At 37.7% G+C, this 27,317-nt stretch overlaps 1 protein-coding gene and 2 long non-coding RNA genes across 5 annotated transcripts in view; 2 read left to right on the plus strand and 1 right to left on the minus strand.

The window, feature by feature from the left end:
- Positions 1-601: 601 nt before the first annotated feature.
- The window catches only part of EEA1 (early endosome antigen 1), a 48,242-nt gene continuing 21,526 nt past the window's right edge, over positions 602-27,317 (minus strand). For all 3 annotated transcript variants that reach the window (XM_083401030.1, XM_083401029.1, XM_083401031.1), the window contains 18 exons: positions 23,415-23,564; positions 22,211-22,330; positions 21,152-21,355; positions 19,425-19,625; positions 18,093-18,206; positions 17,198-17,353; positions 16,020-16,159; positions 14,419-14,749; positions 12,609-12,710; positions 11,986-12,180; positions 11,550-11,732; positions 9,750-9,935; positions 9,296-9,427; positions 8,193-8,378; positions 7,266-7,504; positions 6,529-6,649; positions 6,138-6,236; positions 602-5,075 (listed from right to left, as the gene is read on the minus strand). In XM_083401030.1, the coding sequence (XP_083257156.1) occupies positions 4,953-5,075; positions 6,138-6,236; positions 6,529-6,649; positions 7,266-7,504; positions 8,193-8,378; positions 9,296-9,427; positions 9,750-9,935; positions 11,550-11,732; positions 11,986-12,180; positions 12,609-12,710; positions 14,419-14,749; positions 16,020-16,159; positions 17,198-17,353; positions 18,093-18,206; positions 19,425-19,625; positions 21,152-21,355; positions 22,211-22,330; positions 23,415-23,564 (2,982 nt within the window). In that variant the 3' untranslated portion in view covers positions 602-4,952. The remainder of the gene's footprint in view (positions 5,076-6,137; positions 6,237-6,528; positions 6,650-7,265; positions 7,505-8,192; positions 8,379-9,295; positions 9,428-9,749; positions 9,936-11,549; positions 11,733-11,985; positions 12,181-12,608; positions 12,711-14,418; positions 14,750-16,019; positions 16,160-17,197; positions 17,354-18,092; positions 18,207-19,424; positions 19,626-21,151; positions 21,356-22,210; positions 22,331-23,414; positions 23,565-27,317) is intronic.
- On the plus strand, positions 14,758-18,441 carry LOC310658764. Its single transcript, XR_014502484.1, has 3 exons — positions 14,758-15,853; positions 16,348-16,441; positions 18,349-18,441. It is a non-coding gene; the product is annotated as an uncharacterized lncRNA (long non-coding RNA).
- On the plus strand, positions 20,333-26,477 carry LOC310658773. Its single transcript, XR_014502493.1, has 2 exons — positions 20,333-20,494; positions 26,131-26,477. It is a non-coding gene; the product is annotated as an uncharacterized lncRNA (long non-coding RNA).

A 27,317-nucleotide genomic window follows, 5' to 3' on the forward strand; every position in this document is an offset into this window, starting at 1 on the left:
ATTTCTGGCTGTAGCGTTCCAGAAAAAAATTACTCCAACCCCCAATTAAAGCCGCAGGGTAAAATCAGTTCATACTGACCATACAACACCAAACAGGGTTGCACATACCGTATTTTTCGCTCTATAAGACGCACCAGACCATAAGACACACCTAGTTTTTGGAGGAGGAAAACAAGAAAAAAAATATTCTGAATCTCAGAAGCCAGAGCAGCAAGAAGGATCTCTGCGCAGTGAAAGCAGCAATCCGTCTTGCTGTTCTGGCTCCATAAGACGCACACACATTTCCCCTTACTTTTTAGGAGGGAAAAAAATGAGTTTTATAGAGCAAAAAATACAGTACTTTTGAGGTATACACTTTTTTGTAAAATTCTGGGTAAGAACCACACGGCTTCAGTGATTACTAGTTCAAAGAACTTTAGAATGAAGCAGAATGGCACCAATTAGAAGAGCCATTTTTATCACCTTTACCACAATTATGTTCATGATGTAACACCAAAAGGATACTACTCAGCTTTGCCTGACCACTATCTGAATTTGCAAATGAATAAAAGTGGCTACAGCGACATCAAAAGCACAGCAAATTAAGTCACTGCAAATGGTCTATTAGAAATGTCTAATTTTATTTCAGCCCAATAACAGATTAGAATACAAAAGTAACATTTCCACAAGTATCCACTCATGTTATTTCATACAGAATTAGCTGATGTCGGGTGTCACTCCTCAGCTTTCATTACTTTCCAAATGCAGAGTTTAGGGATTACAGTGCGTACTGAACTAAACTCTTTCACAATGTAAGGCACAACTACATGACCACAAGTCATAAACACACCACTGAGAGGAGGACTTGAGAGAATCCAACTGATAAAAATGGTCATGCAAGACTATCTACAGATAATGTGAGTTTAAGGGTCCAGTTGAAAAAGAAGTGCAGTGTTGTGTAGGTAAGGCTACCTTAAAACATCTGTAAATATAAGGTAAGCACAGAATTTTTCCAATTCTAATTTATACAATTATACATAAAAATCAGTAAATATTATGCACAATATTCACATCTGCGACCATAATAAACCAATCATTAAAAAGAGGCCAACAGGACAGTACACTTTGTGGCACACATCCATTATAAGCTTAATAGCATTTGTCAACTTCTTGTCTAGACTGTTGCAAACAAGAGGCTAATTTAATGGCATGTTCATGTTTAAACCAGTATCCAGTTTGCCAATATTACATACAGGTGACAAAGTCCAACAGACTTATGACCAGGACAGCTTGAATTGGTTTCATTCCTGTCCAACAGCTACAAGTTTGTAGAACTAAACTACATAGGTCAAAAGAGCACAAGTGAGCCTAGAATAATTGGAAACTACATTAGCATACATACCCAAATATTACATTTTTGGTGAGACAAAACACTTGGAAAATTTGGCAGTTACCACAAATCATACCTAACATCATAGTGAAGGAATCCTATCAAAATGCACTAAAGTTGAATTTCATATCAAGAGGTAGTTTAAATGAAATCTTACATAGTGGTATCAAGTGTCAGAATGAAAGGGGGCGTTGTGTGTTTATTTTAAAGGGGTTTTTTTTAATAATAATTTTATTACAAAAGTGACAAATCCTATACAAGCAGCATTTTGGACAGATTTCTATTATAAAAGGTTTCAGTGTTTGCTAACCCAACGTGACATTCTTTCTTATCCCTTTGGTGACGAGAGTTGGGGATTTAACCACATGGTAGAATGTACATTGTATGAGCACCAACACTAGGGAAATCTGGATCTGCCACACCAGTCTGTTTATATATCAACAATGAACAATGTATTTAGATACTTTAAAACTCAAAGCCAGTAGTAAAACTTTTCCATATTGGGGTGTAAGGAGGGAACGATGACTAAGAAAGAAGTCTTCACTGAACTTAGTGGCTCTTTAATTGGCACACAAGAGAAAACAGATTAGTTTCCTACCATCAGATATGTTCTACTGAATTGGGTGAAAACCCTTCCTTTTGCCTGCTGTACAATGACTGCATAGAATATTGCATCACTCCATTAACCAAGACAGAACAGTCAATGCTGACAAATTGCAGCATTGTAAAATTGTAACTATTTTATAAATGCATACTACTCTTAAGTAGTATACTGGTTTTAAGATTTCTAGCAATTCAAAACAGAATGTGAACACAAATATGTCTGCTCTTAGGTATAGGGATTTTTGTATGTACTTATTGCTATGGCCTGGAAAACAGACCATCCATGTAAGTTCTAGAGAAACTCAATACTAAGAAAACAAAAGCTGATACATGAACTATGGAAACCAGTCAACTAATAATACAAATGTGCAAAATTGCTATGTCCACATTTTTCGATTCTTAAGTCAAACAATGCTTGTTAAAACCATGTAAATTCCTTTGCTATATATACACGTGTCCTCTGGAGCACTTAAGAATTAAGGATGCAATATTCCTAACAAAAATGAAGTTACTAGGAATTTCAATGAACACTCCTCTAAGAATACATAGCCTTGTGGACCAATTACTACAACAATTCTTGCAAAACAGCTGTTTCATTTCTTGCATATTATGTTGGTTACACGAGAAAGTGCACAGTGCAAGTGACAATGCTATTATCTTCCCCTTCCTGAGGTTCTTAGGGGGCGTTTCCACTGAAGTAGCTCAAATTTCTGAACTACGGATCCAATCTTATGCTCTTTCTCTGAACAAAATGGATTTCCCCTTGCCTCCATATATAAGTTCGCAACTTCTAGGGCTGTGATGTGTTGTCAATTAACAAATCAAACCACTTCAATATATTTTCATCTGTTTGAATGAGGGAGCAGATGGTTTTCAGATATTCTTTTGAAGGCAAGTACTTACAAAAACTCTGACTGGCAAAGGCCTCTCCCCATTCTGTTGCACAGAACAAAGGACGGCTTTTCTAAGATGGTGCCTGCTGCAACACATGCGAGCATAATCTAAAACCAAAATACTCTTTTCCTTCAAAACTTTAATTTATTCATAAGCATGTTTAATTGAATAAAACTGGTGTGATTAATCGACTAAGATTTATTTAATCAAGTAAAAGCCCTAATAATTCCCAATTACCTTAGTAGATGCTCCGGATATTACTTTACCATTTACTCCTTAAAAAAAAAACACCAAATAGATGGGGGAAATGTCTACACATGTAGCCGCTGAATGATTAGATGTAAATTTGGCATATGGAGCATGCATATCTAACTCAAAAAAATTAAGGTTTCATACATCCTTTTTGTACTTGTTCATCTGGACATTTTTGAACAGATAAAGCAGCTTTATACTAAATCAGGCCATTGAATCAAACGTCGTCTGCTCCCGTTGTCAGCAGCCTCTCAAAAGTTCCAGGCAAAAAAAATGGTATTTGCTGGACCTGGAATGTATGAAACATTTTTTATCTTGAGGCATGAGGGATTGAACTTGGGATCTTCTGAGTGCAAAGGTCATGCTAGCCATGACCCCTCTACAAATATATTTGTGTTAAGCTGTTTGCTTCTCCATTTCTTCCTAGTGCTGTACTTCCATTTCTCAGTCTACAACATTCTTCCTTGCTGGCATCACTTCCTTCATAGCATTTTAAATAGACCACATATCCAAAAGGTGTTAATTTTAAATGTCATGCTGTATTTTAGTCACTCTAAATTTTACAAAGTACATTATTTTGTGTGATTACAATGTGCATAGAAGTATGTATATTATCCTCGCCTCTCAAATCAAGAGAGAAGAAAAGATGGGGCTGAAAGATGACATTTCCTGCCTAAATCCAATCTTTAAAAGATTGGATTTTAAAAGAGCAATTTCAGTACCTTCTCATTTGGACGAAACATGACACCGTTGTACTATAAAACCTACGACTGAGATGTACCTCATTAAAGCAAGAGAAAGGCTCTTGGTGGTGGAATCTCAGTTACTTTAAAGCCATTAGCAGAACCTGGAATTTCACTTCCATTTGGCAGGGAGGTATGGCAAATCTCTAGCAAGAACTAAGAAACTGGAGACAAAAATTTACAGAGAAAGGTAGAATTCCAAGGTGACTACTTTCTTTCCTAATGTTGTATTTTTTAATTCCCACACTTCACAGTATTTTTTCCTGGGAACTTCCATGCAGTGTTTCTTGTGAAGTGAATTGAACAACAACAAAGATTTTATAATAATAATAATAAAATTAACTAAGGAGAAGACCTCTGAAAAGGTATGCAGCAAAAACATGGCCCAACCTCAAAAAGTTTCAGAGTAAGACCTTGCATATTAAGGATGATGTAGTCCACTTAAGTACCTTTGATATGATGAACAGTATTCTTAGAGATGTCAAGCATACATTATACACTCGACACTTGGTTTTCATTTTCAGTGAAGTATATAGTGACACTGTAGTGAAACATCCTGAAAAGTTTAAAACCTCAAGACAGTTCCCCACTGTCTAGGCATTCACTGTAAGTGGAATCCCCAGAGAGTGAGAAAATAAAAGAAATAAGCAAAAAAGCTGCTTGTTTGGGCCTGCTACGTATCTTTCACACTTCAATGAAGCTATTAAACTGTAACCATCCCATTAGAGCAGCAGCATTTGATACACAAAATCCCTGCAAATGTGTTTACTTTAAAATGTGTTACTTTTAAACAAGGAAATTAGGATTAAAAAAATACATTGTTACTCCTCTGTTTAAACTTTATTTACAAGTTACTGGGGACTTATAAACTAGACACAGAAGCTCTTGTAGGATCAAAACCAAACAAGCCATAGATAATTTCAGCCTCACAAGAAGTACAATTGTTTGACTTTTTTATATGTATATTTTCAACAATACTATAATTTTGCCCATTGTTACAATCATCACCCAAACCAAAGAGTAGTCTGAGTGTTGTACGAAGTGCATAACAGAAACTTTATTCTAGCATAACATTTAAGAGCTGTGAGTAATTATCCTTGCAAGTCGTTGAAACAAGTATCACAGACACGAACGGGTTTCTTAGAAGAAGGCGTTAAGGCATTCTTAGCTGAGCACTCGGCACAGAAGATATTTCCACACTGTCTGCAGTGATGCTGTGAAACAGGAAAAACAAAGCAAAACAATTATATACAGGGAGATATATGATGCCAAGCCATGGCATGAACATGCTCTCCACTCCTATGTGCTCCAAACCAACTTGTTATTGTGAACCTCGCTTTCACACTGCTCTCCTCATAATCCTGTAACTGTTTCCACCTGCAAGTATCCGTTCAAATGACACGGGAGGAAGATGCCCATTGCCAGGCTGAGCAGACTGCATCAAGTTGTACAAAAATATACAAGGCCTGAACACGGCTTGTACTGACAAGTCTCTCACTGCATTGCTTACAAAAGAAAGCATGAGGCTTATACAAATATCTCCCTTCTATAAATCTGCCAGACATCACCAAAAAGTTCATTTTAAACAATCACCTTTTAAAAATGCTTCCTTAACACACATTGGCTGTGATGGCACATCATGCTAAACCACGCTACCATATTTTTTCGTGTATAAGACTAGGTTTTTTTTTCACTAAAAATAATGTCAAAAATTAGGGGGCATCTTATGCACAGTGTCTCCCCCCCATTTTCTTAAATCTGAGTTTCCAAAAATAGGAGGCGTCTTATACATGGGGGCGTCTTATAGATGGAAAAACACGGTATATCACAGTGATCCTTGAACCCAATGTGCTCCCACCTTCCCCTCTCCTCCAAGGAGGGGAGTTTCAAAATGTTGCTTCCACTTTTTTGTTAACTGTAGCTTCCTGTGTTTTCAGAATGATTAACGTGATCCACAGCCAACTTCAACAAGTCAGCTTCAAAGGCCAGAGACTGATGTTTGTTTCTTTGAAATTAATATTAAATCACTTTGTTGCACCAAACAATACAAATACTGTAGTTAAAAGAAACTTCTCAACTTCTCTTCCTGGCTCATGGAAAATGGAGATGGGTATGTGAGCCTGTGGTTTGTTCCAGCTCATTCACAGTACGCTAAAACATTTTTATTTTGTTTTTAGCAAATACAGCCACTGCTTTACTGCTTTCACAAAAATAATTCTCAACACACACACACACACACACAAACTTCTCCAGAAGATATTCCCAGACATACATACCTTTCTTACTGTTACGGAAAAACCTTTCCCACAGGCCATGCAATTCTGAACCTCATTATCTTCAGCCCATTTCCGATTCAGGGCTTGTGAATGTTTGATCTATAAAATGTAAGAGTAGAGATTTTTATGAACGTTAAATCAAAAACCCAAATCATGTCAAAGCTACTTCATGGAAATTCAACAGCAAGTGTTCTACACACCCACACACAGTACTCCCAACCCAGAATTGTTGTGTATAATTTTACACATAACCACATCATTCTTACCACATTTGGTTCCTCTCCCCTACCCATCTATTTGACTCACCTGAACAACTTAGCAAAGAGCACTGTTTACTTTAATAAATTTAAAGGTAGCGCAGAGTCTGTCTTTAGGCACCAAAATGAAATACCTGCAGTGACTGGTTCTCTCTGCCTAGCTCTTGCATGGCTGCAGTAGTGTCATCCAGTTTTCTTCGTGCATCCATCAATTTGCTCTGAAGTTTTTCAATTTCTCCTTCACTTTTAAGGCACCTAAAGAAGAAATCATAATGCTATTACAATGTCGTAAACTGAGGAAAAATAAAACCATCATTCACATGCGAATTCATACTGCTAACCTGCCCTCAGACTATTGTCAAGAACCAAGGGTGGGCAGGGAATCGATCCTTTTGATTTCCTTTATGTTAGTGAGAGAACTATTCCATTCCAACACTTTCTGAGTTGAAGCTACATTTCAAACTGTCTGAATCCCTATTCCAACATGGTTTCAACCATACTAGTAAGGTAACCTCCCTTATTGTAGAAACAAATAAGGCCATTAAGAAGTCTACATTGAACAACAACTGAGTTGGCTTCCTGTGTTAAGTGGCTAGTTATGTTCCAGGAGTAAGTCACCATATGCAGTACATACACAGGGCAGTCTAAATTTCACATAAAAGGGGGGTCAGTGTTAGGATTTTTGAATTTTAGCTTCTTTGTCAATTTGGGTGATTTATTCTGACTGCATAAGCTTATTTATTTCCATTAAAATTTGTTTTTAGCACAAAATTACACAATAGGAAGTTTTCCCCATTCTATTATAAAAAACGGAAGTCACCACATACATACACAAAAAACATATTATTCTGCCTCTAATTCACTGACTTACCTTTCCAGCAGCACTCTCCTCTCATCTTGGTTATTTTGCACTGTGGCTTCCAGTACTGCGATCTCTCCACGTAAATCATCTGTTTGTTTTTCTAATTCACTAACTCTTCTTTGGCTGCTTTGCCACTCTTTCTTCACCGTACCCAGATTTTCATTTAAAGCTGTGATCTGCATGTTGAGTTTACCCTCAGCCTCCTCATGACTTTTATATTGCTCATCTTTTTCCTTTTTCTCAGCTTGCTAAGTCAATAAAAACATTTTTTAAATGTAAGTATTTTCCTTATTACAACAACAACAACAAAAGGTCTGTTCAGATGATATTTTACCCCTGGGGTTGTAGCCAAAGAGGGAACCACCCCATTCTCCATATCTAACTCTTCTTGCTATGGAAAAAATAATGAAATCCTGGCTAGGATCCCAAATTGCTTCCCTTCATAAAAGTGACTCCAATCCAACGGCAGGGAGTAAGTAATTTCCACCTCAGCCTTCTACAACATTGCCCCTCCAACCACCAGAGCAGATTTTTGAAATAAACAGGGGAAGCCAGTGAGAAAGGAGAAATCAGTGAAAATAACTTTCTCTTCATTCCACCAGCAATGGTATCTCATGAGTAGAGTTCTGCTCATGGGAAATTAGGATAGAAGCCTGTGTGTTTTGTCTTACTTAATAGGGAATACTCCCCGATACATAATAAGTTAAATTGAGCAGGTTAAATATCTTGGATTACAAAGACTCTGATAATAGATAAGAGACCATCTTGGCTGTGAGTCCTGAAAGACCTCCCTCTGCCTTGCTGGACTTTTCCACCTGACCTGGGAGGGCGGCACCCTGAATGACTCCAGCTACAAAACCTGAAACTGCTGAACGGATGCTTAAACATATTTAAGCATGGATACATATTAAGTGCTCTCGTAATAGATATACCAACCAGTTTTGCCTCAATCTCAGCACATTTCTTCTTCATTTCTTCTTCTCTCTTTTTCAACTGATCTTTGATAACTTCTTGGTTCTTTTTCTCCTGCTCAAGAGCTGAATTAATGTTATCAACTTTTCCCTGCAATTCCAGTTTCTGCTTGATCAATAGTTGTTTGGCATCCTTTAAATTTGTTATCTCCTGTTAAAAACATACAGTATTTACAATGACAAAAATAATACTTGGGTGAGAGCTAATCTGAAATCATACTATTTCCCATGAAACAGTATAATTCTCAGTACAGAACAAGACAAAAATTCAAGTGAGTTATTTTCTATATTTTAACAGGTTAAGTTTAAAAACCAGATGAATGTGTCTTTTTGCCTCATTCCTAACCATTTGTCGAACTGCTTACAATATTTTGGGGGAGCTCAATTTCACATCTCAAGGGGTCGGGGGGGTTAGGAGAAGTTCTGCTGGCAGGAAGCAGGAGAAGCTGAATGAATGAATGAATGAATGAATGAATCGATTTATTTCGGTCACTGACCAGATTGCAACATATGCAGCAGCAGAGAGCATACAAACATAAATGGACACAGTCAGCAATTGACTGGGCTGGGGGTGGAATACATCTTATGTTACAAATGCTTTCAAAAAAACATGCTTAAACTGGCTGTTTTTATTTGAAGAAAAAGCAGCCAGGGGCCCAGAGCAGGGACATGCTTCTGATTAGGCCCCATCATAATTTTATGCTAGAAATCCATTCTCCCCACCCACCACCTCAGCCCATTGCTATTTGATCCCAAAGAAGATAGAGCTGCTTTTTTCTCCAAGGTATAAATGTTGCCAGTTTAATCTATAATTCGGACCTGAAAAAAAAGTCACCTGTAGGAAGGATTAAACTCGGGAGGTAAAGTAAAAAGTAGCACTCACAGTTTTAAGAAGGGAACATTAATTAAAAACCAACACAAGGCCTACAGATATGGAAGGGTAAATGCAGTTGGCAGGAAAGGTGAGAAAGTTCACCAGAGTAAGCAGGCAGGGAACGTCTGAGTGAAATGGTAATATGCTCAACAAAATAAGTGGCCCAGCATAAATGGAGTAGCATCTCGACATACTTTTTCCAATTCCTGTTTGCAGGTTCTGGCTTCTTCTCTTAGTTTGGAATTTTCTTTTTCCAGTTTGGTGCTTATGTTCTGAAGCTCAGTTGTTTTAGATCTTTCGTTAGCCAGATCCGTTTCTTTTCCAGCCTTGAAGCAGAGGAAATGGACAGGTATTTTTAAGAGACTTCTTTTAACTGATTTACAAAGCAATGATCTTTTTCTGGCGGTAAAGAGCTGCCTCTTTAAAATCCTGTTCTAATGTATTTCTACCCTACATACATATTCTAACAGTATTGATTTGGACATGGCAGAAAAACATCACCTTCTAACCAAATGATGACAAATTAGTCCAGCAGTAAAAACATGCACGTTTTCCTCATAAATAAGCTTCAATGTTCAATGAAACTTAACAATTGCATATAGAACCATAGCCACATGGCATATCACCATTAAATAAAAAATAAATTACCTTGTCTTTCTGTATTTCCTGTAACAGTTTATTCTGCTCTTTCAGTTGTTGTTCTTTATTAGACACATCCTGCTCTAATGTAGCTCTTGCAGTCTTAAGTTCTTTGATCAACTGATTGTGATTACTAATTTGATTTCTGTTTGAAACCAATTCTTCTTGGGCCAAAGCAAGCTTCTCCTCTGTGGACTGAATTTTTGAAAAACACAGCTAAGGTTGCAGTCAGCCAGTCACAGTAGCAGATATGATTGTGCACTAATGTGAAGAAACAGGAGTTGATTTTAATAGTAAAAAAACCCTGTTAGCAATATGCAACAAAGTCCTTTCCAATTCAGCTCCGAATACAAACATGAAGAAATAATATTAATAAATGCTGATACAAAATTTAGAGGGCAAATAAAAGGATTATTTTGCACTGATGCCATTGTCCCGCTTCCCCTACCACACGTCATCTGAGTCTTGGAAGGCCCTCACTTTCGATTCGGGACTCTGTACAAGCTGCCATACAAACCATGCAAACGGCTGCGGTCGTACCTGCTTTCCTATAGCCACTTCAAAATCTCTAGACACTGCACGGAAGTTGGGCCATTCCACCTCCCTAGTGCCAGATATGTTGTGATGTGTTTGTTCCTTAGTTCTGATAAGCACAGCTGAACAATAGATTGTGCCATAAACTATCTATTATTTTATTCGTTCAATTTTGCAGAGGAAACTTCAGGTATATGTTTTCCTATACACCTTCCCCCAGACAGTGAAAGAAGTGGTAGCTAAAATGATGTGAGAATGAGGAGAAAGGAAATCATTTGTGTGGGGGTGGGGAGTGAATGGAGGATGCCAAACGATATTAGCGGGGGTGGGGGAGAAGAACCTGAGGTCGTCTTCTTCCCTTTGCCCCAACTTCTAATAAGTCCCTAGATCACATAACTAATATTAATATATCATAAATGGTCTGTAAGCACTTTTGCCCCCAACTCCATGCCTCTTGCATCTGCTGCCGGGAGCCATAAACTATGACTGACAGAAGCCATAGATCAGGTGAAGGACTCCAACATTGTAAGTCAGTCTTGTTATAATTTGAATAGATTGAAATCCGCTTTGAGAACTTCAGTTAGAAGATTAGGTATAAAAATTTCTAATAAATAAATGTGACCAGCACTACATCTGCAGTGAAATGAGCATTTACTGCTTTAATGATCAAAGCGGGCTAACACTCAATGAATGCAAAACAAAACCCATATATGTCCAGCATAATACAAAAAATAAAAATAAAACTTTAAATATGTAATATTGTTAGAGGATGATACTTCTGCTGCTGTTGGTTGTAATTCTTTCCATTAGTTGTGTTTAGGATTACATATACGGTGGCTAGAGGACTTAAGTATAAAGCTAGTTTAATTTTAAAATGGCTTAAATCCTGCTATAGCTTTAGTTATAAGGAAAATGAAAAAAACACAAATCAGAAGTATTTCTCCCAAATATTCCAGCAGAGGGTGCCATTATCATAGTTCAGACAACTCAGTATTTATAGGTTATTTATCCTCAAAGTTAGCACTTCATATAACAGGCACTTTATCACGGTCTTTCTTGCTTCCTTACAAATGTTTTGCACTGTATACACCTTAGACACTAACATTTTTTTCCAAAAAAGAGCAATTGGGAGAGAGAACAGGAGCATTCCACACTGCAGTATTTTGCTGCAGATTCCACTTGTATCCTCTAATTGCCAATTTAAAAGACACAGGAACAATACACTGCACACAATGAGAAAAGAGGCCCTATAGCCTTAAAAGTGATGTAATGTACCTGAAGATCTTGTCGTGTAGCCAAGAGCTCAGATTCTTTGCCATAAAAATCCAGCTGAAGTTTTTCCATGTTCTCTTGGGTCTTTTTATGTGTCTTCTGTAGCTCTGCTATCTTTTCTCTCTCTGCCGTAAGCTCTTGTGCTGACAGTGTTATCTGCTGCTGCAGTTTATTCTCCAGTTCTGCCTAACACACACATGAGAAGAGTTTTCTTTATAGATAATAAAGAGTAACATGGAAACATACAAGTATGAACATTTTCTACTTGCGTTATTGCTAACATTTTCGCTGTTCCGTTTACAGAGTACTTTACAATACTTGTCCCTATGAAATAAATACCTATGGTTTATTTAATTTTGTTACATTTATTCAGAAGACAGCAGTGTTCAGATCAATCCAAACTGGTAGCAAACCCTCTTTGTATGCTGTGGGCTCTTACCTTTTCTAAGAGAGCTGATTTCAATTCAGCTTGCTGTGTTTCATTTTGCTTTTTCTTCTGGTCAAAAGATTCCTTCAGTTCTTTCACCTTCAACTGCAACTGCTGTTCGTTCTTTTCTTTTTCTTTCAGGACACTTTGAATCTGCAGGACTTGCGCACGCGCTGAATCAAGCTCTGTTGCCAGCTGCTTGGAGATCTACATAGAGAGAAGAAAAGCAGAACAGTACTGTGTATTATCTTTACCATGTGTAGTATTATTTTCGTGCCGCTGCTTTTAACATTATGCCTTGGAGGGGACACTGCTATGTCATTATCCATCATCTGAGCTAAACTGAGCATTTTTTAAAAAAAAACCCACTTTATGGATTGGGTTGTAGAAATAGACTATTGCAACATTCCTAGGTCTGTGCTCATACTTTTCTGAGTTAACACATGAACATGAACACAACAGCTGTTTAATCTTGGAGCGATCGTCCACAGTTTTATTAACTGAAATCTGTTTTGGGTATAGTCTTGTGGAAAGTTAGCACTCTGTCTCTCTCTTTCTGGGTGTGATTCTAGCAAAAACTATTTGATAAAGCAATTGCTGATTTCACATGCTTGCAGTCAAAAAGTCAGCATTACCCCTTCTTGCTTTTCCAGTGAGTTTTTCAGTTCATTCTGCTCTTTAGCTATAGATTCCGACTGAAGCTGGAGTTGATGTCTAGCTTCTTGACAAGATTTCTCCTGTGTGAAAAGGAATGACTGGTGAGCTCATAAAATTTCCAAAGTATAGACCTCTCTCTTTTTTTGAAGGAAAAAAAAAATGGGAAGTTTCAGCAATGAATTCTAACAGCTTTTAAAATCCCATTCAGTAGAAAACAGTGGACAGTTTCAAAGAAACTGAGTATAATAAATAAATAGTGAAGATAGATAGATGATAGATGATAGATAGATAGATAGATAGATAGATAGATAGATAGATAGATAGATAGATATACTGTGTAGATCAGAACCTGGCACCACAAGGTTGGTTATGAAAGTAACAAAGCACTATTAAACAATGAGAACTTTTCTCTTTTCACAATGGACCATTTTCATTAAACACTGTTCATCATAAAGGTCAGTAACAAAACCAGTTATGTTAAAAGCCAAAGCTGCCATCTTGTATCTACTCATGTGTTTGCCCTATTAAACTCAATGGAACTTACTTGTGAGTAGAAATGTACAAACTTGCACTGTAAGCATTTTTATACTTTTACATTTAATTGATGAGTGAAAATTAAGTTTTTGGAAACAAACTTTAACAACAGTAATCAGGGGGAGGAAGGGAAACCTTTTTAAAAATAAGAACTCAACTAATTTCAAGGATTCTTTTATTGTTAAAACAAAAGCACTGAATAATATCATTTTTAGGGTAGAAAAAATTCCTAATACAGCACCTCTGCATAGATTTGAAATCTTTGCAGCATTAAATAAAAGTTTTGTGTATAACTGGTATAAAATAAGGAAAAAATATTTAATTTACACATATTAAATATTTTAGAATGCATCACACTAAGAGAATATATTGTCATCATAAAAAAAGAAAATGAAATTCTGAGGGGAAAGCTTCTATAGGCTTTCAAAAACAGAAATTTCATCAAATGTATATTACTATTGTACTCTAATGTTGGCCTACATAGAATTCACATGAGAGGAAATATGTGGATAATATCATCTTTCAAAATAGATGTGGTTTTATTTTTTAAGGTATGGGTCATACTGCCCTACACCAGCTGATATCATCATATTGTTTATAATTTCTTCTAGCAGATATTACTTTCCCCCCTCAAAGAAAGCAATTGTCATATTCATAACAGCAGGTGTTTACTCAATTTTCCTGCCGCTCATCTCCAATAGGGTACTAGGGTCACTTGCCTTTCTAAAAGGCCTCAAAATGCCCACAAGAGAGTGAGAATTGTTACTGTAGTATCTGTTTATATATAATACAACATAAGGAATTCTATATCATGTTCAGGAAAACATATGGGCATCTTTTTAAAGTTATGACAGTGTTCCTTAATTAACTGGGTTCTCCCCATTGCCAAAAACACACACAGAGATATTTCATGCACTTTTAGTTGCATTTCTTCCAGAAACCACATCAAACAAACCTGTTTCATTACCTCTCCCAATTCTTTCTAATTCCATTCAAAAATTAATCACAGCAGATGGACATCTAATTCAGCCAGTGCCCAAAAGAACCACACACGTGCAGGCCAAGATAATACACTTAATTAGTGAAAAGCTCGATTTAGTATACTTGAGAGTATTAATTTCCCATTGTCAGCTTCACCAGTCCTGGCATACTGCCCTAAAATCTCACAGCAAGTAGCAAAGCACAGCTAGTATTCATAGATGCACAAATCAGTCACACAGGAAATCTCTATTTGTTTAAAAATTCATGACTCACTATTTCTGCCACTGCTGCCTTTCCTTTCTGTTTCTCTTTTTCCAATTCATCTTTTGCTTCTTTCAAAGATTCAGTGCTTTTTGACAGTTTTTCTTTGATAACTTCAAGTTCCTTTAATAGAGTATCTTTTTCCAACTTCATCTTCTGCAAATCCTCTGTCAGTGCTTGCAGCCTTCCATCCAGTTCCTTGTGCCGTCTGTCTGAATCTTGATGTAATTTCTCAATATCCAATTTCAGTCTTCCATTTTCTTCTTCTTGCTTCAATATCTGCTTGTTCGCTTCTTCCAGGCTATCACATTTCTTTTGTAGATCTAATTTGGTACTAGATATTCTGTACAGAGGGGAGGAAATAAAACTCAAAAATAGTTCAGTACTAAACTGCAGCATAAGCCAACATTCACACATAAAATATAACAAGTGGGTCACATGTGTTATCCCCTTAAATCACTAATGTTTTAAGCTTTCTTTTCATCTCCTGATAGCTAAATGATATGCTGGCAGCACCAATAAACTATATATTGTGAGTTGAAATGCAAATTCTAGAATGAAGAGCCATTTCGATTCAACTCTTTGCCATTTAGAAATATGTAAACTCTTCCATAACACTGCCCCCATTTTGTGGAACAGTTGTCCTGATGAGATATTATCTACGCTCGCTATCTGAACTTTTCAGAAACAATTCAAGACATTTTTGTTTCAATAAGCTTTTCCAGTTGGATTTTTAAAAAATCTCCCTTATGTGCCCATTTTTTATTGTCTTTAAGGTGAAGTTTCTTTTTGTACTGCTTTTAAAACTATTTTTAGCTGTTTTGTGGTATTTTGAAAAACATGTCAAAGGAAATTCATAAATAGATAAGTAATAAAATGCAGGTCTGCTTGGTCAGTTGTGTGAATTTTAACTAATCTTATTTGTATTCTTGTTGCTTATTCAAAACAATTTATTCATAAAACTTGGTACTAATAGTGAAAGCAGTTTATCACTGACATATCAACAGATCTGAATTATCTGATGAGGACAAACCAATAACAAATCCCTGCACTGCACTTGTGGAGAGCACAGCTCAGGAGCAGAGCATGTGTTTTGCACATATAAATGCCTAGGATCAATTCATGGCATCTTATAAAATGATTTTTGGTAGAAGCGCTGACAAAGACATGTCTGAGGCCTTGGAGAGTCTCTGCCAATCAGAATAGGCAAAACGGAACTCGGTAGGCCAATGGTATGGTTCACTGGACCATCACTGACCATCACTGGAGGGACATGTGCTACTGTGATGTGTCTAAGTAACTGTGGCATAAGGAATACAGTGCCTCAGGTATGAAAATCACAGACACCATAATGCATCTTGATCAGATGAGCAAAGCATACAGTTAGGTGTGCTGGCAGCTGGCAGCAGAAGGAGGGAGAAATGTTTCTTGCTAAAATGCAGGGCATGTGAGTTAAGGGAGCAAAAATGTGCGCCGTTTCTAGCTTTCTGCAGTTAAATCTCCAACCCTGCTATAATCCCAAGGTGGGGGTGAGGGAAAAGAAGAAGCATTCTGCAACAAAAATGCTTCAATTCAGAGTTGGAACGTAGTATGTTTTAAGACATTTAGCATACATTTCTCTTTCTCTGTCTAGTTGTTTGGTCAGTTCTGCAGCCTTCAGACTTAAGTCTGTGCATTGTTGCCTTTGCTCCTGTAGCTCCTGAAGTGCCTTTTCCTTACTTCCCATGACTTCAAGAATGTCAGATTCAAGTTTCTGAAACGGAAGATTTCAGAAGGTTAACAATTTTCACAAAATACACTGCCACAATTTTAAGAAGTTTTTTAAAAAATAAAAAATAAATTCCCATTCTTCTAAGTAAGCAGAGGGCAAGACTTGTTATCTTATATAGCATATACACATGATATTTTAACGGCGTAGTTTCTTTTCTTTAATTTCCCCAGTAACAGATAGAAACAAATTCAAAACCTTTCCCCACATTTAAGAAGGAGAAGACCACAAATATTCAAAGAAATGGCCACTTTCGAGATTACTTGGGTAAGATCCTTACATACAATCCAAATATTTATCCTTAAGCAACATAACTTGCTTAAACCTGAACTTGACTTTGATCAGCACCTCAGTCTCACCCACTAAAACACACTGCAGAGCAGGATATCATTTCTGCTATGTGATGTTTAGGAATCAAATATGCCTCACCCACACTGACAGTCCAGCTGTGGCACTCAATGAATAATAATAATGAAGTTACACCCAAAATGCTACTTCTGAAAAATATTCCCCCTCCCCCTTCTGTCCATTTGTTCTGAAAAGAAATCGTGTTTTTATTTTGACAGATGTTGTTCCACACATATTTCAGGGAAGCTCACACAAATTTTGTGATTAAATGTGAACTGGCAATTGCTATTAAAAGTGCTGTTTTTAAAACTTCGCTTTCAAAGAGGCAGTCAAACGTCAAATAACCGCCAAACTCTAGTCCTTTACTGTTGTAAAGGCAAGTACATTACTAAAGCAGTGCTACTCACTGGATTCTGTGCCATAGCATTTTTAGGAAACCTTCATTTTTTCTCTACATCCCTTACAATTTGGAGACCTTTTCTTTTCTTTTCCTCCTTCCTTTTCTTTTTCTTTGTTCTACATTTGGTGGCCATTGAATCAGGTGAATAAAAAGCTGATCCTACCTTCAGAGCAATTCTCCACTCACACCATCCTCACTTTGCCAATGTTGATAATGCACGTATCATATATGCAGTATATGAACAAATAATAATAATAAGGTTCGTAGATGCTAACCTTATGCTGACCTTCCAGTTCTTCATTTTTCTGCTCTAAATGAAGATGCTTTTCTTTGTACTCTTTAAGATTGGCTTCCAGCTGAGTACAGAATTCTTGTTTGTCATGCAGCTTAGCAGTAACCTGATCCAACTGTGTGCTGACCTTATTTAGCTCCTTTTAATAAACATTGAAAAGGGTAATTTTTAGAGAATCCCCGTAACTGTCACACATGTTTAACAGAAAAAAAATATTACTTTGCAGCTGAAAGCCCTTAACTAATTAATTTTTAAAGTATTAATTATTATTAAAATTTCCATACTGCCCTTCATCCGAAAATCACAGAGCAGTTTACAATATAAAACACAAAAATGCATACGAAAAGAATACCCCTCCCTCAAGTTTAAGAAGCCATAAATTGTTTCATTAGCCAATATGCATCAAGGAAAATTCATTCCCAGCTGAAAAATATGGGCTAGGACCCAAAGAACTGCTTAATTTTCTTTATGAGCCACCCAGAGAACTCCATTATGGGATAGATATAGAAATACAACAAATAAATAAAAAAGAAGTATTAATTTCTGAATTTTACACCCACCCACTCATTCATTAGCTGATTGACATTCCCACAGTGGCTTCAGACAATCCTAAAAAGTTGTGTGAATCGAGTCAAATCTGACCCATTTTCTTCCACTACAGTTCATTCACAATTGTAGTAAGTCATGTATGCATCTCCCTTCATACTTCATTTTTAAAAAATAACTTAACAATATTGTTTTAACAATTTCAACCATAGAGGTCACCACAGAGTTATATTATTATATACAAGATTTCCCCAAGTGATCTGGTTTTAAGCATATCAGATTATCATTGTTAATCATGAAGGCATTTTACATGACCTTGTTGTTTCTCTCACCTGCTGTTTATCTTGTAATGCATTCTGGGCAGTGTCCAAGTGATTCTGGAGATCTGCTCTTTGAGCAGCTTTTGCTGCTTCTGCTGATAGAAGCAATTCAGTCTTCGCTTTTACCTGAAAGAGAATTAAGCAAGTGCTTCAGTATCAATCATTAATACTACAACAACTGCAGTTTCTTTAAACTACTTTTATTTTCCTGAGGTAAGCAATTTACTAAGTATCATGATACCAATTAAATCAATTATTCTCCCAAAAGATGCCACTGAAACAGAATTCATCACAGCAAATCAACTGTTCATCAATTCAAGGAAAAGCCACAATTCATCAGTTCAATTCCAAAAATGGGTTGTCAGTTGTGAGTATTTTTGAAGAACTTTCCAAATGTACCTTAGTTTTTCTGAGTTTTAAACTGACTTTTACCATAGAAATGATTTAAAATTTCCTATATTCTTTTCTAAGCCTATTTTCAATTCAAAACAGAGCTAAACCAACATTCCTCCAATATAGCATTTTTACAGTTCCAGGGGCTAGTGCAAAAAAAGAAGCCTATAGAACTAACCAAACTCTGGAGAGCTTCTAACCCACACAGCCAATAACATAAAGCAAAGTCTTTTATTACTCTGGCTCTATGTTTTCTAACCCTCTTTAGCTTAAAGCAAGACAATAAAGAGACAATAATACTTCCTCCAACCTGCCTTGATGTTCAATGCAAATGTAATTTGCAGGTAAATTACATGGTTCAGCAATATTGCCAGATTCAAGTCAACTACGCTTGCTGTTCATGCAAATCTTTGCTTCATTAACTATAGCAGAACTGATAGCCCCAAGCTAGCTCCTGTCATCCATAAACGTGGAAATATTTGCTTTGAGAGATCTTTTAAAAGAAAAGACCTTCCAAAACAAACTGACAAAACGTTGCAGCAAGGTGCAAACCAAAAGGTGGGCAGTGGCAATGCACAGGTGAGGAAAGAGGAAAAGGTAGGAACAACTGGATGAGCAAATGAGAGCTCAAAAGCTATTTGAATTCTGATTAGCACTAAGGTCACATCCATGCCATATATATAAAGCACATAGCTTCTCTCAAAGAATCATGCCAACTGTAGTTTAACTGATGAAGAGCAAACAACTGCAGCAAGCAAGTTACACAGTTACAAACTTTTTAAAAAAAAAAATAGTGATGTTTGCATGGATACTGGTTTAATTTCAGGGAATTATAGAAGCAAATTTCTGAAGGTGATCAAGACAGATTGCTGTCACCAGGCTTACTCAAATTAAACTAGTATCCCTGCCCCTCATATATTTTAATTCACACGCAGCATAAAATTAAATTACCTGCAAATCAAGTTGTATTACTTTTTCTTTGCTTTCACTTAGCTGAGTATTTAGTTCGCTTATGGTTGCCTCTAAGGAGAGAACGCGGTCTTGAGAGGCTCTTAGGTGCGCCTTCTGCTCCTGCACTTGCTCATGCAAATTCTCTAGGGCCTGTTTATGACTTTCTGACTGGTTTTTCAGTTTTTCCGTCAGCTGAGTAACCTATATATATATAAAAAAAAGGATTATCAGAACAGGGAAACTTACAAAATATATTGTCTACTCTATAATATGAAGACCAACACTAACTGTTGGCCTTTCTTTTATAATAGGTACCGCTCCGGCGGGAAGGTAAACAGTGTTTCCTTGGACTGCTCTGGTTCGTCAGAAGTGGCTTAGTCATGCTGGCCACATGACCCGGAAGCTGTACGCCGGCTCCCTCGGCCAATACAGCGAAATGAGCGCCGCAACCCCAGAGTCGGTCACGACTGGACCTAATGGTCAGGGGTCCCTTTACCTGTAAGCACTACTATAGACTTCACACATCTACCCTGCTATTGCCAGAATCAAATGCAAATTAAAGTTGTGCTGCAAGACCAATTTATAAAATTTAAGCGTCAAAAGGGTATGGGGTAAGGAAGTTGACTCAGAAGGGTCTATCTGATTATAGCCCTCCTATTAAGCTCTGTTTGAGTTCTTGGTGGAAGCTCAAGTTTCGGTTTGTTCCTATAAAGAAAGTAATTTTTTATATATACACCATACATTGGCTCTTCTCCCAAGAGGTCTGCCACACTTCGGCTCTCCATGGAGTTCTTGCCTTAACAAGAATATGAAACTGGTTGACGGCTGCAGCAAGAATAATCTTCCTTCTCCCTCGCAGTGCTCTCTGGCAAAACGTTTGTGGATTATGGACTACCATCCACTGTTTGGGCTGCTGAGGGTTTCAAGCCTTTGCCTACAGAGACACCTGAAGCTCCTGATGGCATATATCAATTGCCACCTTTCTACACGTACCATGGAGATCTGTACTAAAGAAGGTGTTGGCATCTCTTCCTGTTTTGCACTATGCCTAAGAAAGGATGTGAACCAAGGTGGGTGATAGAATGGTATTGTTAAATGGTGTCATTTAGCTTTCACCAGGCTTTGACTGATGCATTCCATGCATAACTAATCTGGGGGCATCTTCAGCAAGCACAATCAGGGCAGTGTTATTGCATGAATGCTATAAGGAGTGGCCTTCAGTGTTGCTAGGTTCTCTCTTATTTCTACTGACTTTATTTTGCTTTCTACTTTGCTGCTACAGGATCACAGGACTCTGGCTAGGGTATACTGGTGTAGCAGTATGGGAACAGATTGTATCAGTGTATCCACAAACAACATACTCAAGTATTTATCTTACATATACACTAGAGGGGAGAAGCATCATCTAACATTGAATCAGATTATCACATCCAATGTGAAAATAATATGTTTAAACTACAAAATATCAGCAAGATGGGTGTCGGCACTTTATAGTATGGGTAGGGCTAACAACATATCATTGAATGTACTGAACAATTTTTCACATATTCAAGAGCATTAAAATAACAAATTTACAAGGAAAAAACCAAGGGTCTGATCTTTTAAATGCCTAAACAGTATTCTTTCCATTTATTTTTACGATTTCAGTCATGACACACTTTGTGAATCGAACAGAAAAGCAACAACTCTTTTTAAACGAACCCAGAATTCTACCTTAGAAATCTTACCTGTTCTTGCAAAGTGTGGTTCTTTTCTTGTAGCTGGTTAAGAACAGCGGTTTCTCCTTCACCAGCTTGAATTTTGGCATACAAATCCTCCCTTTCCTTTTCCAACAGGGTGATATTCTCCTTACTCTTTTGCAGCAGGGCTTCAAGATTTTGGATTTTTTGATCCTTATCCCCAATCTGACGTAGCACCTGCTCCAAATCATTCTTGAGGGTGGCAGGAAAATAAGAGTTCAATTAATTATATCACATTTCTATTTACTTACTTACTTACTTACTTACTTACTTACTTACTTACTTACTGTATTTTGATATTGCCTTTTAACCATAATGGCTCCTGGCATAGTTTACAGTAAGAACATATTAAAATGATTAAAGTCTAGAAAAATAAATGTAACAGGCAACAAGCCTAACCAGAGAGCCACAACAGAAGAACAATCAAAACAGTTTCAAAATGAGCAAAACACAAAACAGAATTTACTGAATCTAATACCTGACCACCACCACCACCACCACCCCAAAAAAGGGACAAGTTTTCAGCCCCTGCGCTCAAAAACTGTCAAACCTTCAAAGAGGTGGAGTTTGAAAAAGAAGCCCTTCCCTGAAAACGACTGCTAGCTAAGGACAACCAGATGTCCACAACTGATGATACCTTGAACAGGGCCTCATTGGAGGATCTACGACTCCCTGAGATACACAGGACCCAGATCATTTATGGATTTAAAAGTTAAGACCCAGAGCTTGGATTGGGCCTCAGAAATCTAGCAGCCAATGAAGATAACTTCAGCACAGATTTTATATGGTTGACATAGCATTATACCATCAGCAGATGAACATCAAAACTCTGAACCAGTTGGTTTTCAGTCCATCAGCTGTAATGCTTTTTAAACTGGGGTGTCATTAATCCAATGTAAAAGTCACTTAAGCATGAATAAATGACAGGAGTAAAATTCTTGTTTTTTAGTAGTGGGTTCGCCTGGTGCATCAGAGGAAATTGATATTGCCACCTCTTGTACCTACTGCCAGCATGATCTTTTTTTCTAGTAGCATGAGCTCTCTTACCTGGGCTTCTCGCAGCTTTGCTGTCGTGCTTTGCTGAAGATTCTGTTGCTCCTGGTGCTGCTGTTTCATTTTATCTAACTGATGCTGCAATTCAGTTGCATTTGCTGCTTTCTCCTTTAGCTTAGAAAAATAGTCACAGACTGTTGACTGAAAACTGATAAGCACAATTCAGTAGTTTAATAGCGTTTATCATTTTGCCTAATACTGAAGCAGTTTACAATAGATACCTTTTAAATGAGTTTAGAAGACATGTATTAGGTTTGTACTAGACAAAATGAAGTATCAGTATTTCACCAGGGAATAATTTTTCTATATCAACAGGTGCCAAAGTACAATAAAAGTGTGTAACTTGGCATGGTGCCTTACATCTGGAAATTTGCATGTGAAAAAAAGAGAATGGCTTCCGTTTCATTAATAAGAATTTTGACATAATTAGAATTTTGCATGCTGTGCCTTAGATAACAGTAACAATAATCTTCATAGGTTTAGTTAAAGCCAGATAGCGACCACTGCCTTAACCCCAGGATAAATCTTGAGGGGGAAGTAAATAATAAAGACCCCTTGTTTAATCAAGGAGGACCAATACTTTGATCCATTAAAAATATATTACCTTACCTACTTTGTATGTCTTCAGATTGGAGAGAGAGGAGAGGGAACAGAATAAGGGATTTTAGAAGGCACAGTTCTTTAGCTAAGACTGAAACCATTCGGATCCTCCCCCGCCCCCCAGTGTAGCTACAACTGAAGCACACAGGATATCCCACAGAAGTACTGGAAGGGGAGCAGAGGAAAGAGACTGTTGGCAGCATGCAGGATGGGCTACTGATCTCAGTTCAAGAGAAAGATGAGCCACGGCTCCTTCCACAAATTCCAGAGAGAGATCATCTCACAGAGCCCTGTGAAGACGATCAGTGCCTGTTCACCCTCTTTGCAGTGGCCAGTTCAGTTCCGACCTCCCGTCCTCCTTTATTTTAGTACTGATTAATAATATGTGTCCTTACTATTTTTTTGCAAACTTTAAATGGTCAAGAGACTTCAAAGTCTTTTCTGGGTTAATTTGTCAAAGCAACTTGCACATGTATAGAGTACTGGCTTATACTTTATTAAAGCTCCAACAACAATATGATAACGGATATTCCAGATACCTACTATGGAACATAATTTAAAAGCTAAGCGAGAACTGCATGTTGCTTATAATTCCTACCTGCTCCTCAGCCCGTGAAAGTTTTAGCTGAAGGTCAGCCACCTGCTGTTCCTTGTCCATCAGCTTTTCACTTGACAGTTGTCTCTGCTCTTTTAGCCGGCCATGTGCTTCCCCAAGCTGATGCTCTGTCTCCAGAAGTTTATTGTGCAACTGGAGGGAGAAACTGGTCTCATTATTCTCAAAGAAAATGTTTGGCAGACGCTTGGCACTTTATCTTTTAATCTGCTATGCTCGCATGCAAACACATCATGCAGTGGGTAACGTGTATATGGTTCACATCACTGGATTGGGAACTGCACATAAAACGGCACTGCTTTGGCAATATTTGTTAGGTGGGAGGGACTCAAATCATTTCCTTTCAAGGCTACCTCACCTAAAGAATGGGGTCAATGGCATGTTTTTATTTACTTGTTCATTTTGTATATTCTGCATATATAAGCAGCAATTGATTAGATTTAGATAACTGTTTTATCTGTTCTGTGTTAAAGTACATAAAGAAAAGGTGGATAACACCTATAGACTACTTCTCAAACTTTATCTAAAAAAAGAGAAAGTGAATCAGAAAAAATGGGAACCAACATACCAGAAAGAGCTTGGAAATGGATTGGGCACAGAATGAACAAAGTATAATAGCAAATAATTTAAAATAAAATCACTATAACTTTGTATTGATGGTATTTTACACCTTGCAAATAATTTTATATTTATAGCGAACACTAGGCATATTGCCCACATATCTTTGGGGAGTGTTGTAAAACTAAGAATTTCTGGAATCATGTCTTGGATAACATCAAATAATTAACTGTATATGAGATTCTAAAGAACCCACTGAATATAAACTTACATCAGTTAGAGAACTGTGTTGTTAAGGTGGACACGGAAATGGTCACTATTCTGTTAGCAGCAGTTGGAATGTTAATTTCAACTTAAGGATACCCTACTTTGAGTGGATTTTGGGGGATTTGAGACTTACTTACAAGCTCCAACTTTACTTATTGTGTCAAAGCAAGAGAAAACAATTTATACGAAAATAAGTTAATTGAAATACGGATAACCTTCCTATTTTGGAATGAAAAAGTAGGGGATCATAAGGCCATATTCATTCTTTGCTTTGGTTTTGTGAATTCGCCTTTTTCATGCATTTTCTTTTTCTGTAATAAATATTTGTAATGATAATAAATGGCAAATATTTTGAAGACACACATACGAAGGCTATGTTTTTATTCAGACGTACAGTATGTATCTGCACATATGAACTGCACAAGTACATTGCAGGAGGTTGGACTAGATGACCCTTGGCGCCCCTTGCAAGCGTACAATTCTGTGATTCTATAAAAGGGATGTCTACAATAAAGAAGCACATGCTATAAGACAAAGGAAGCCAACATAGTGCCCTTCAAATGTTGTTGGACTGCAACCCCGATTATCTCTGCCCATTGACCTTGCTGGCTGTGGCTGATGGAAGATGAGAGTCCAATGACATCTGGAGGGCATCATGTTGGCTACCCCTGCTACAAAACATTTGTCAGTTGTAGGCAAATACAGATTGCAAGATTTGAGAATGATTCTGTAAGAAATATCTCAAAGAGCCAGAGACAAACAAAGCAACCTCTTTCAAGTCTGAGGCAAGTACAATATCCCGGGGACCAAACACCCTTTCTATCTCTCTTCCATTAGAAACAGCTGGAACAGCACACTTGTCAGTGATTAGGCCTTGCCAACCACACACAATCTATCATGTGTTAAGCATTCTCAGATTAAAGAATCAAGGCTTGCAAAATCTAACCTTATCTGAGACTGTCTGATTCTTTTTATTAAATGCCATTTTATCAGGACTATGTTCCTATGAACAGGTGCCACACATATTATACCTGTGCTTTAGAACCTATACTGGCTATCCTACAGCTTTCAACAGCCTTGTATTTAAGCACTAGACGGCAGCCGTGAACAATAAAGATCTGCCTGCAGGCAATTGAGTTGGCTGGCAGATATGGGATAGTGTGTTCTATCCATCCCCTGAGCCCAGCATAGAAACCAAAAGAGATGCCCAAGGAGGCATGTCTCCTCCTCCAGGCCCAACACAGCAATAGAGTCCTCTGTCCCTCTTCTGTCTTTCCCCAGCAAGCTAGATGTTTTTGTGGGATTGTTTACAGGGTTGTCTTTTAACATGCTGGGTTTATGGATGAATTTTCCAGGAGGAATAAATGAGCTAAGAATTATAAAGCACTTTACAAAGAAGGGTTAAAGATGAGAAATATATTTACAGCCTTACAGATTTGTCCCAAGAACAGCCTCTCCCATCACACTGGATCACACTTCTTAAATAGACCCGCAGTATCACCTTGACTATATTGTCAACAGTTTGATAAACAACTAGAAAGAGGTCTTCTCAGAGGACATTCCCTTTGGAACCTTCCTGAAACACTGTGAAGCCTTTATATTTAGTTCCGCCTTTTGAAATTAGAATTACAAAAGGTACTGGGGATTCCAGACTGGTATGATATTATTTTTTAAGTATGTTGGAATGTTTTGTGGTCTACAGGGATATTATTAAGATTCTCCATTATGAAACCTCAAGTCTGGATGGAATGCATCTCTTTGTGATGTTATCACAGAAGAATTTCAGTGAGCTGCACTTCTTTTTCTTGAAATTTATTATTCAGTCCAGTATTTCTCCTACAGAAAATCATCTTATTCGAATCCTATTAATTTACAGCACACTCTGTGATGATGAAATGAATTTCCAGCTGAACTCATCAGTTGAAGATGCTGTTGCTTTTACTCTTGGTTGCTACAGAGACAACTGCAAGTTCACCAATCTAAATTCCAAACAGGATGTCAGAATCTTCAGTTCTGGCACATCACCAAAGAACATTATCAACCAATAGACTTCAATCATGCCACAAGAGGTATGTTGCACTAAAAACAGGCACAGCATGAGCACAAATCTACTACAGGCAATTGGTTAGAAAACCAAAACAGATTCTTATCAAAAATGGCAAACAAGCTTTTCTCCTTGGTTGTTTTTTCCTCCCTAAGAAGAACTCACACACCACCAAAAAGGTACAGATTTATATAAAATGTCTATGTGCTACTTTATATTTATAGATGCAAATTTGGAACCAGCTACTCTACACAGAAATGCAATAGACCTGGTTTGGGCATGGAAACTGCCTTGGTTGCAGGGAGTGTCTGATCCTGTTAATTCTCCTTGATCTCTCAGCAACCTTTGATATCCATGACCATGGTATCATCCTGGAGTGGCACTGCTTTGTGCTATTTCCAGTCCTATCTGAGAGCCAGAGAGCAGGGACTGGGGACTGGCCCCATAGAGCCTTCAATGTGGGCTTCCACAAGGGTTTGTTTTATCCCCCATGCTGTTCAACATCTGTATGAAACTACCAGTTGGAATCGTCTGGACATTATGAGAGTATTGTCATTAATATGCTGATGCCACACAGCTCTATTTCTTCTCACATCTACAAATATGGCAGTGGATATCCTGGATCGGAGTTTGCTGAGGAAATGTAGGGTCCTTAGAGTGAGGCATTTTGGCTGAAGTGACCCAAACCATTCACTACACTTAAAAATTAACTGCTGTTAAACTTTGAACAGTATTTCCCTTGGCAAAGCAGCAGCAGTGCAGGCCATCTTCAAGGCTACCTTGCCCAGACATTCTGACATGGGCAAAATGCGGTGCAGGAGTGTTGCTGACCATTCTGCTGCAATGGCAAAGCAGAAGTGGTGCTCCTGGAGTCCTAAACGGAAACGGGTGAGTAGGTGAGTGGCCAGGTGAGAGCATTCAAGTCTGCTCCCTCCCCTCTTTCCATAGTACTATCTAAGGCAAAAGTCTCAGTATGGCTAACAGGCAGGCTTGCCCCCACAACTTGCTTCCACTATAAG

The sequence above is a fragment of the Podarcis tiliguerta genome (assembly GCF_965153285.1).
Source record: "Podarcis tiliguerta genome assembly, chromosome: 10".
Classification (NCBI taxonomy): Eukaryota; Metazoa; Chordata; class Lepidosauria; order Squamata; family Lacertidae; genus Podarcis; species Podarcis tiliguerta.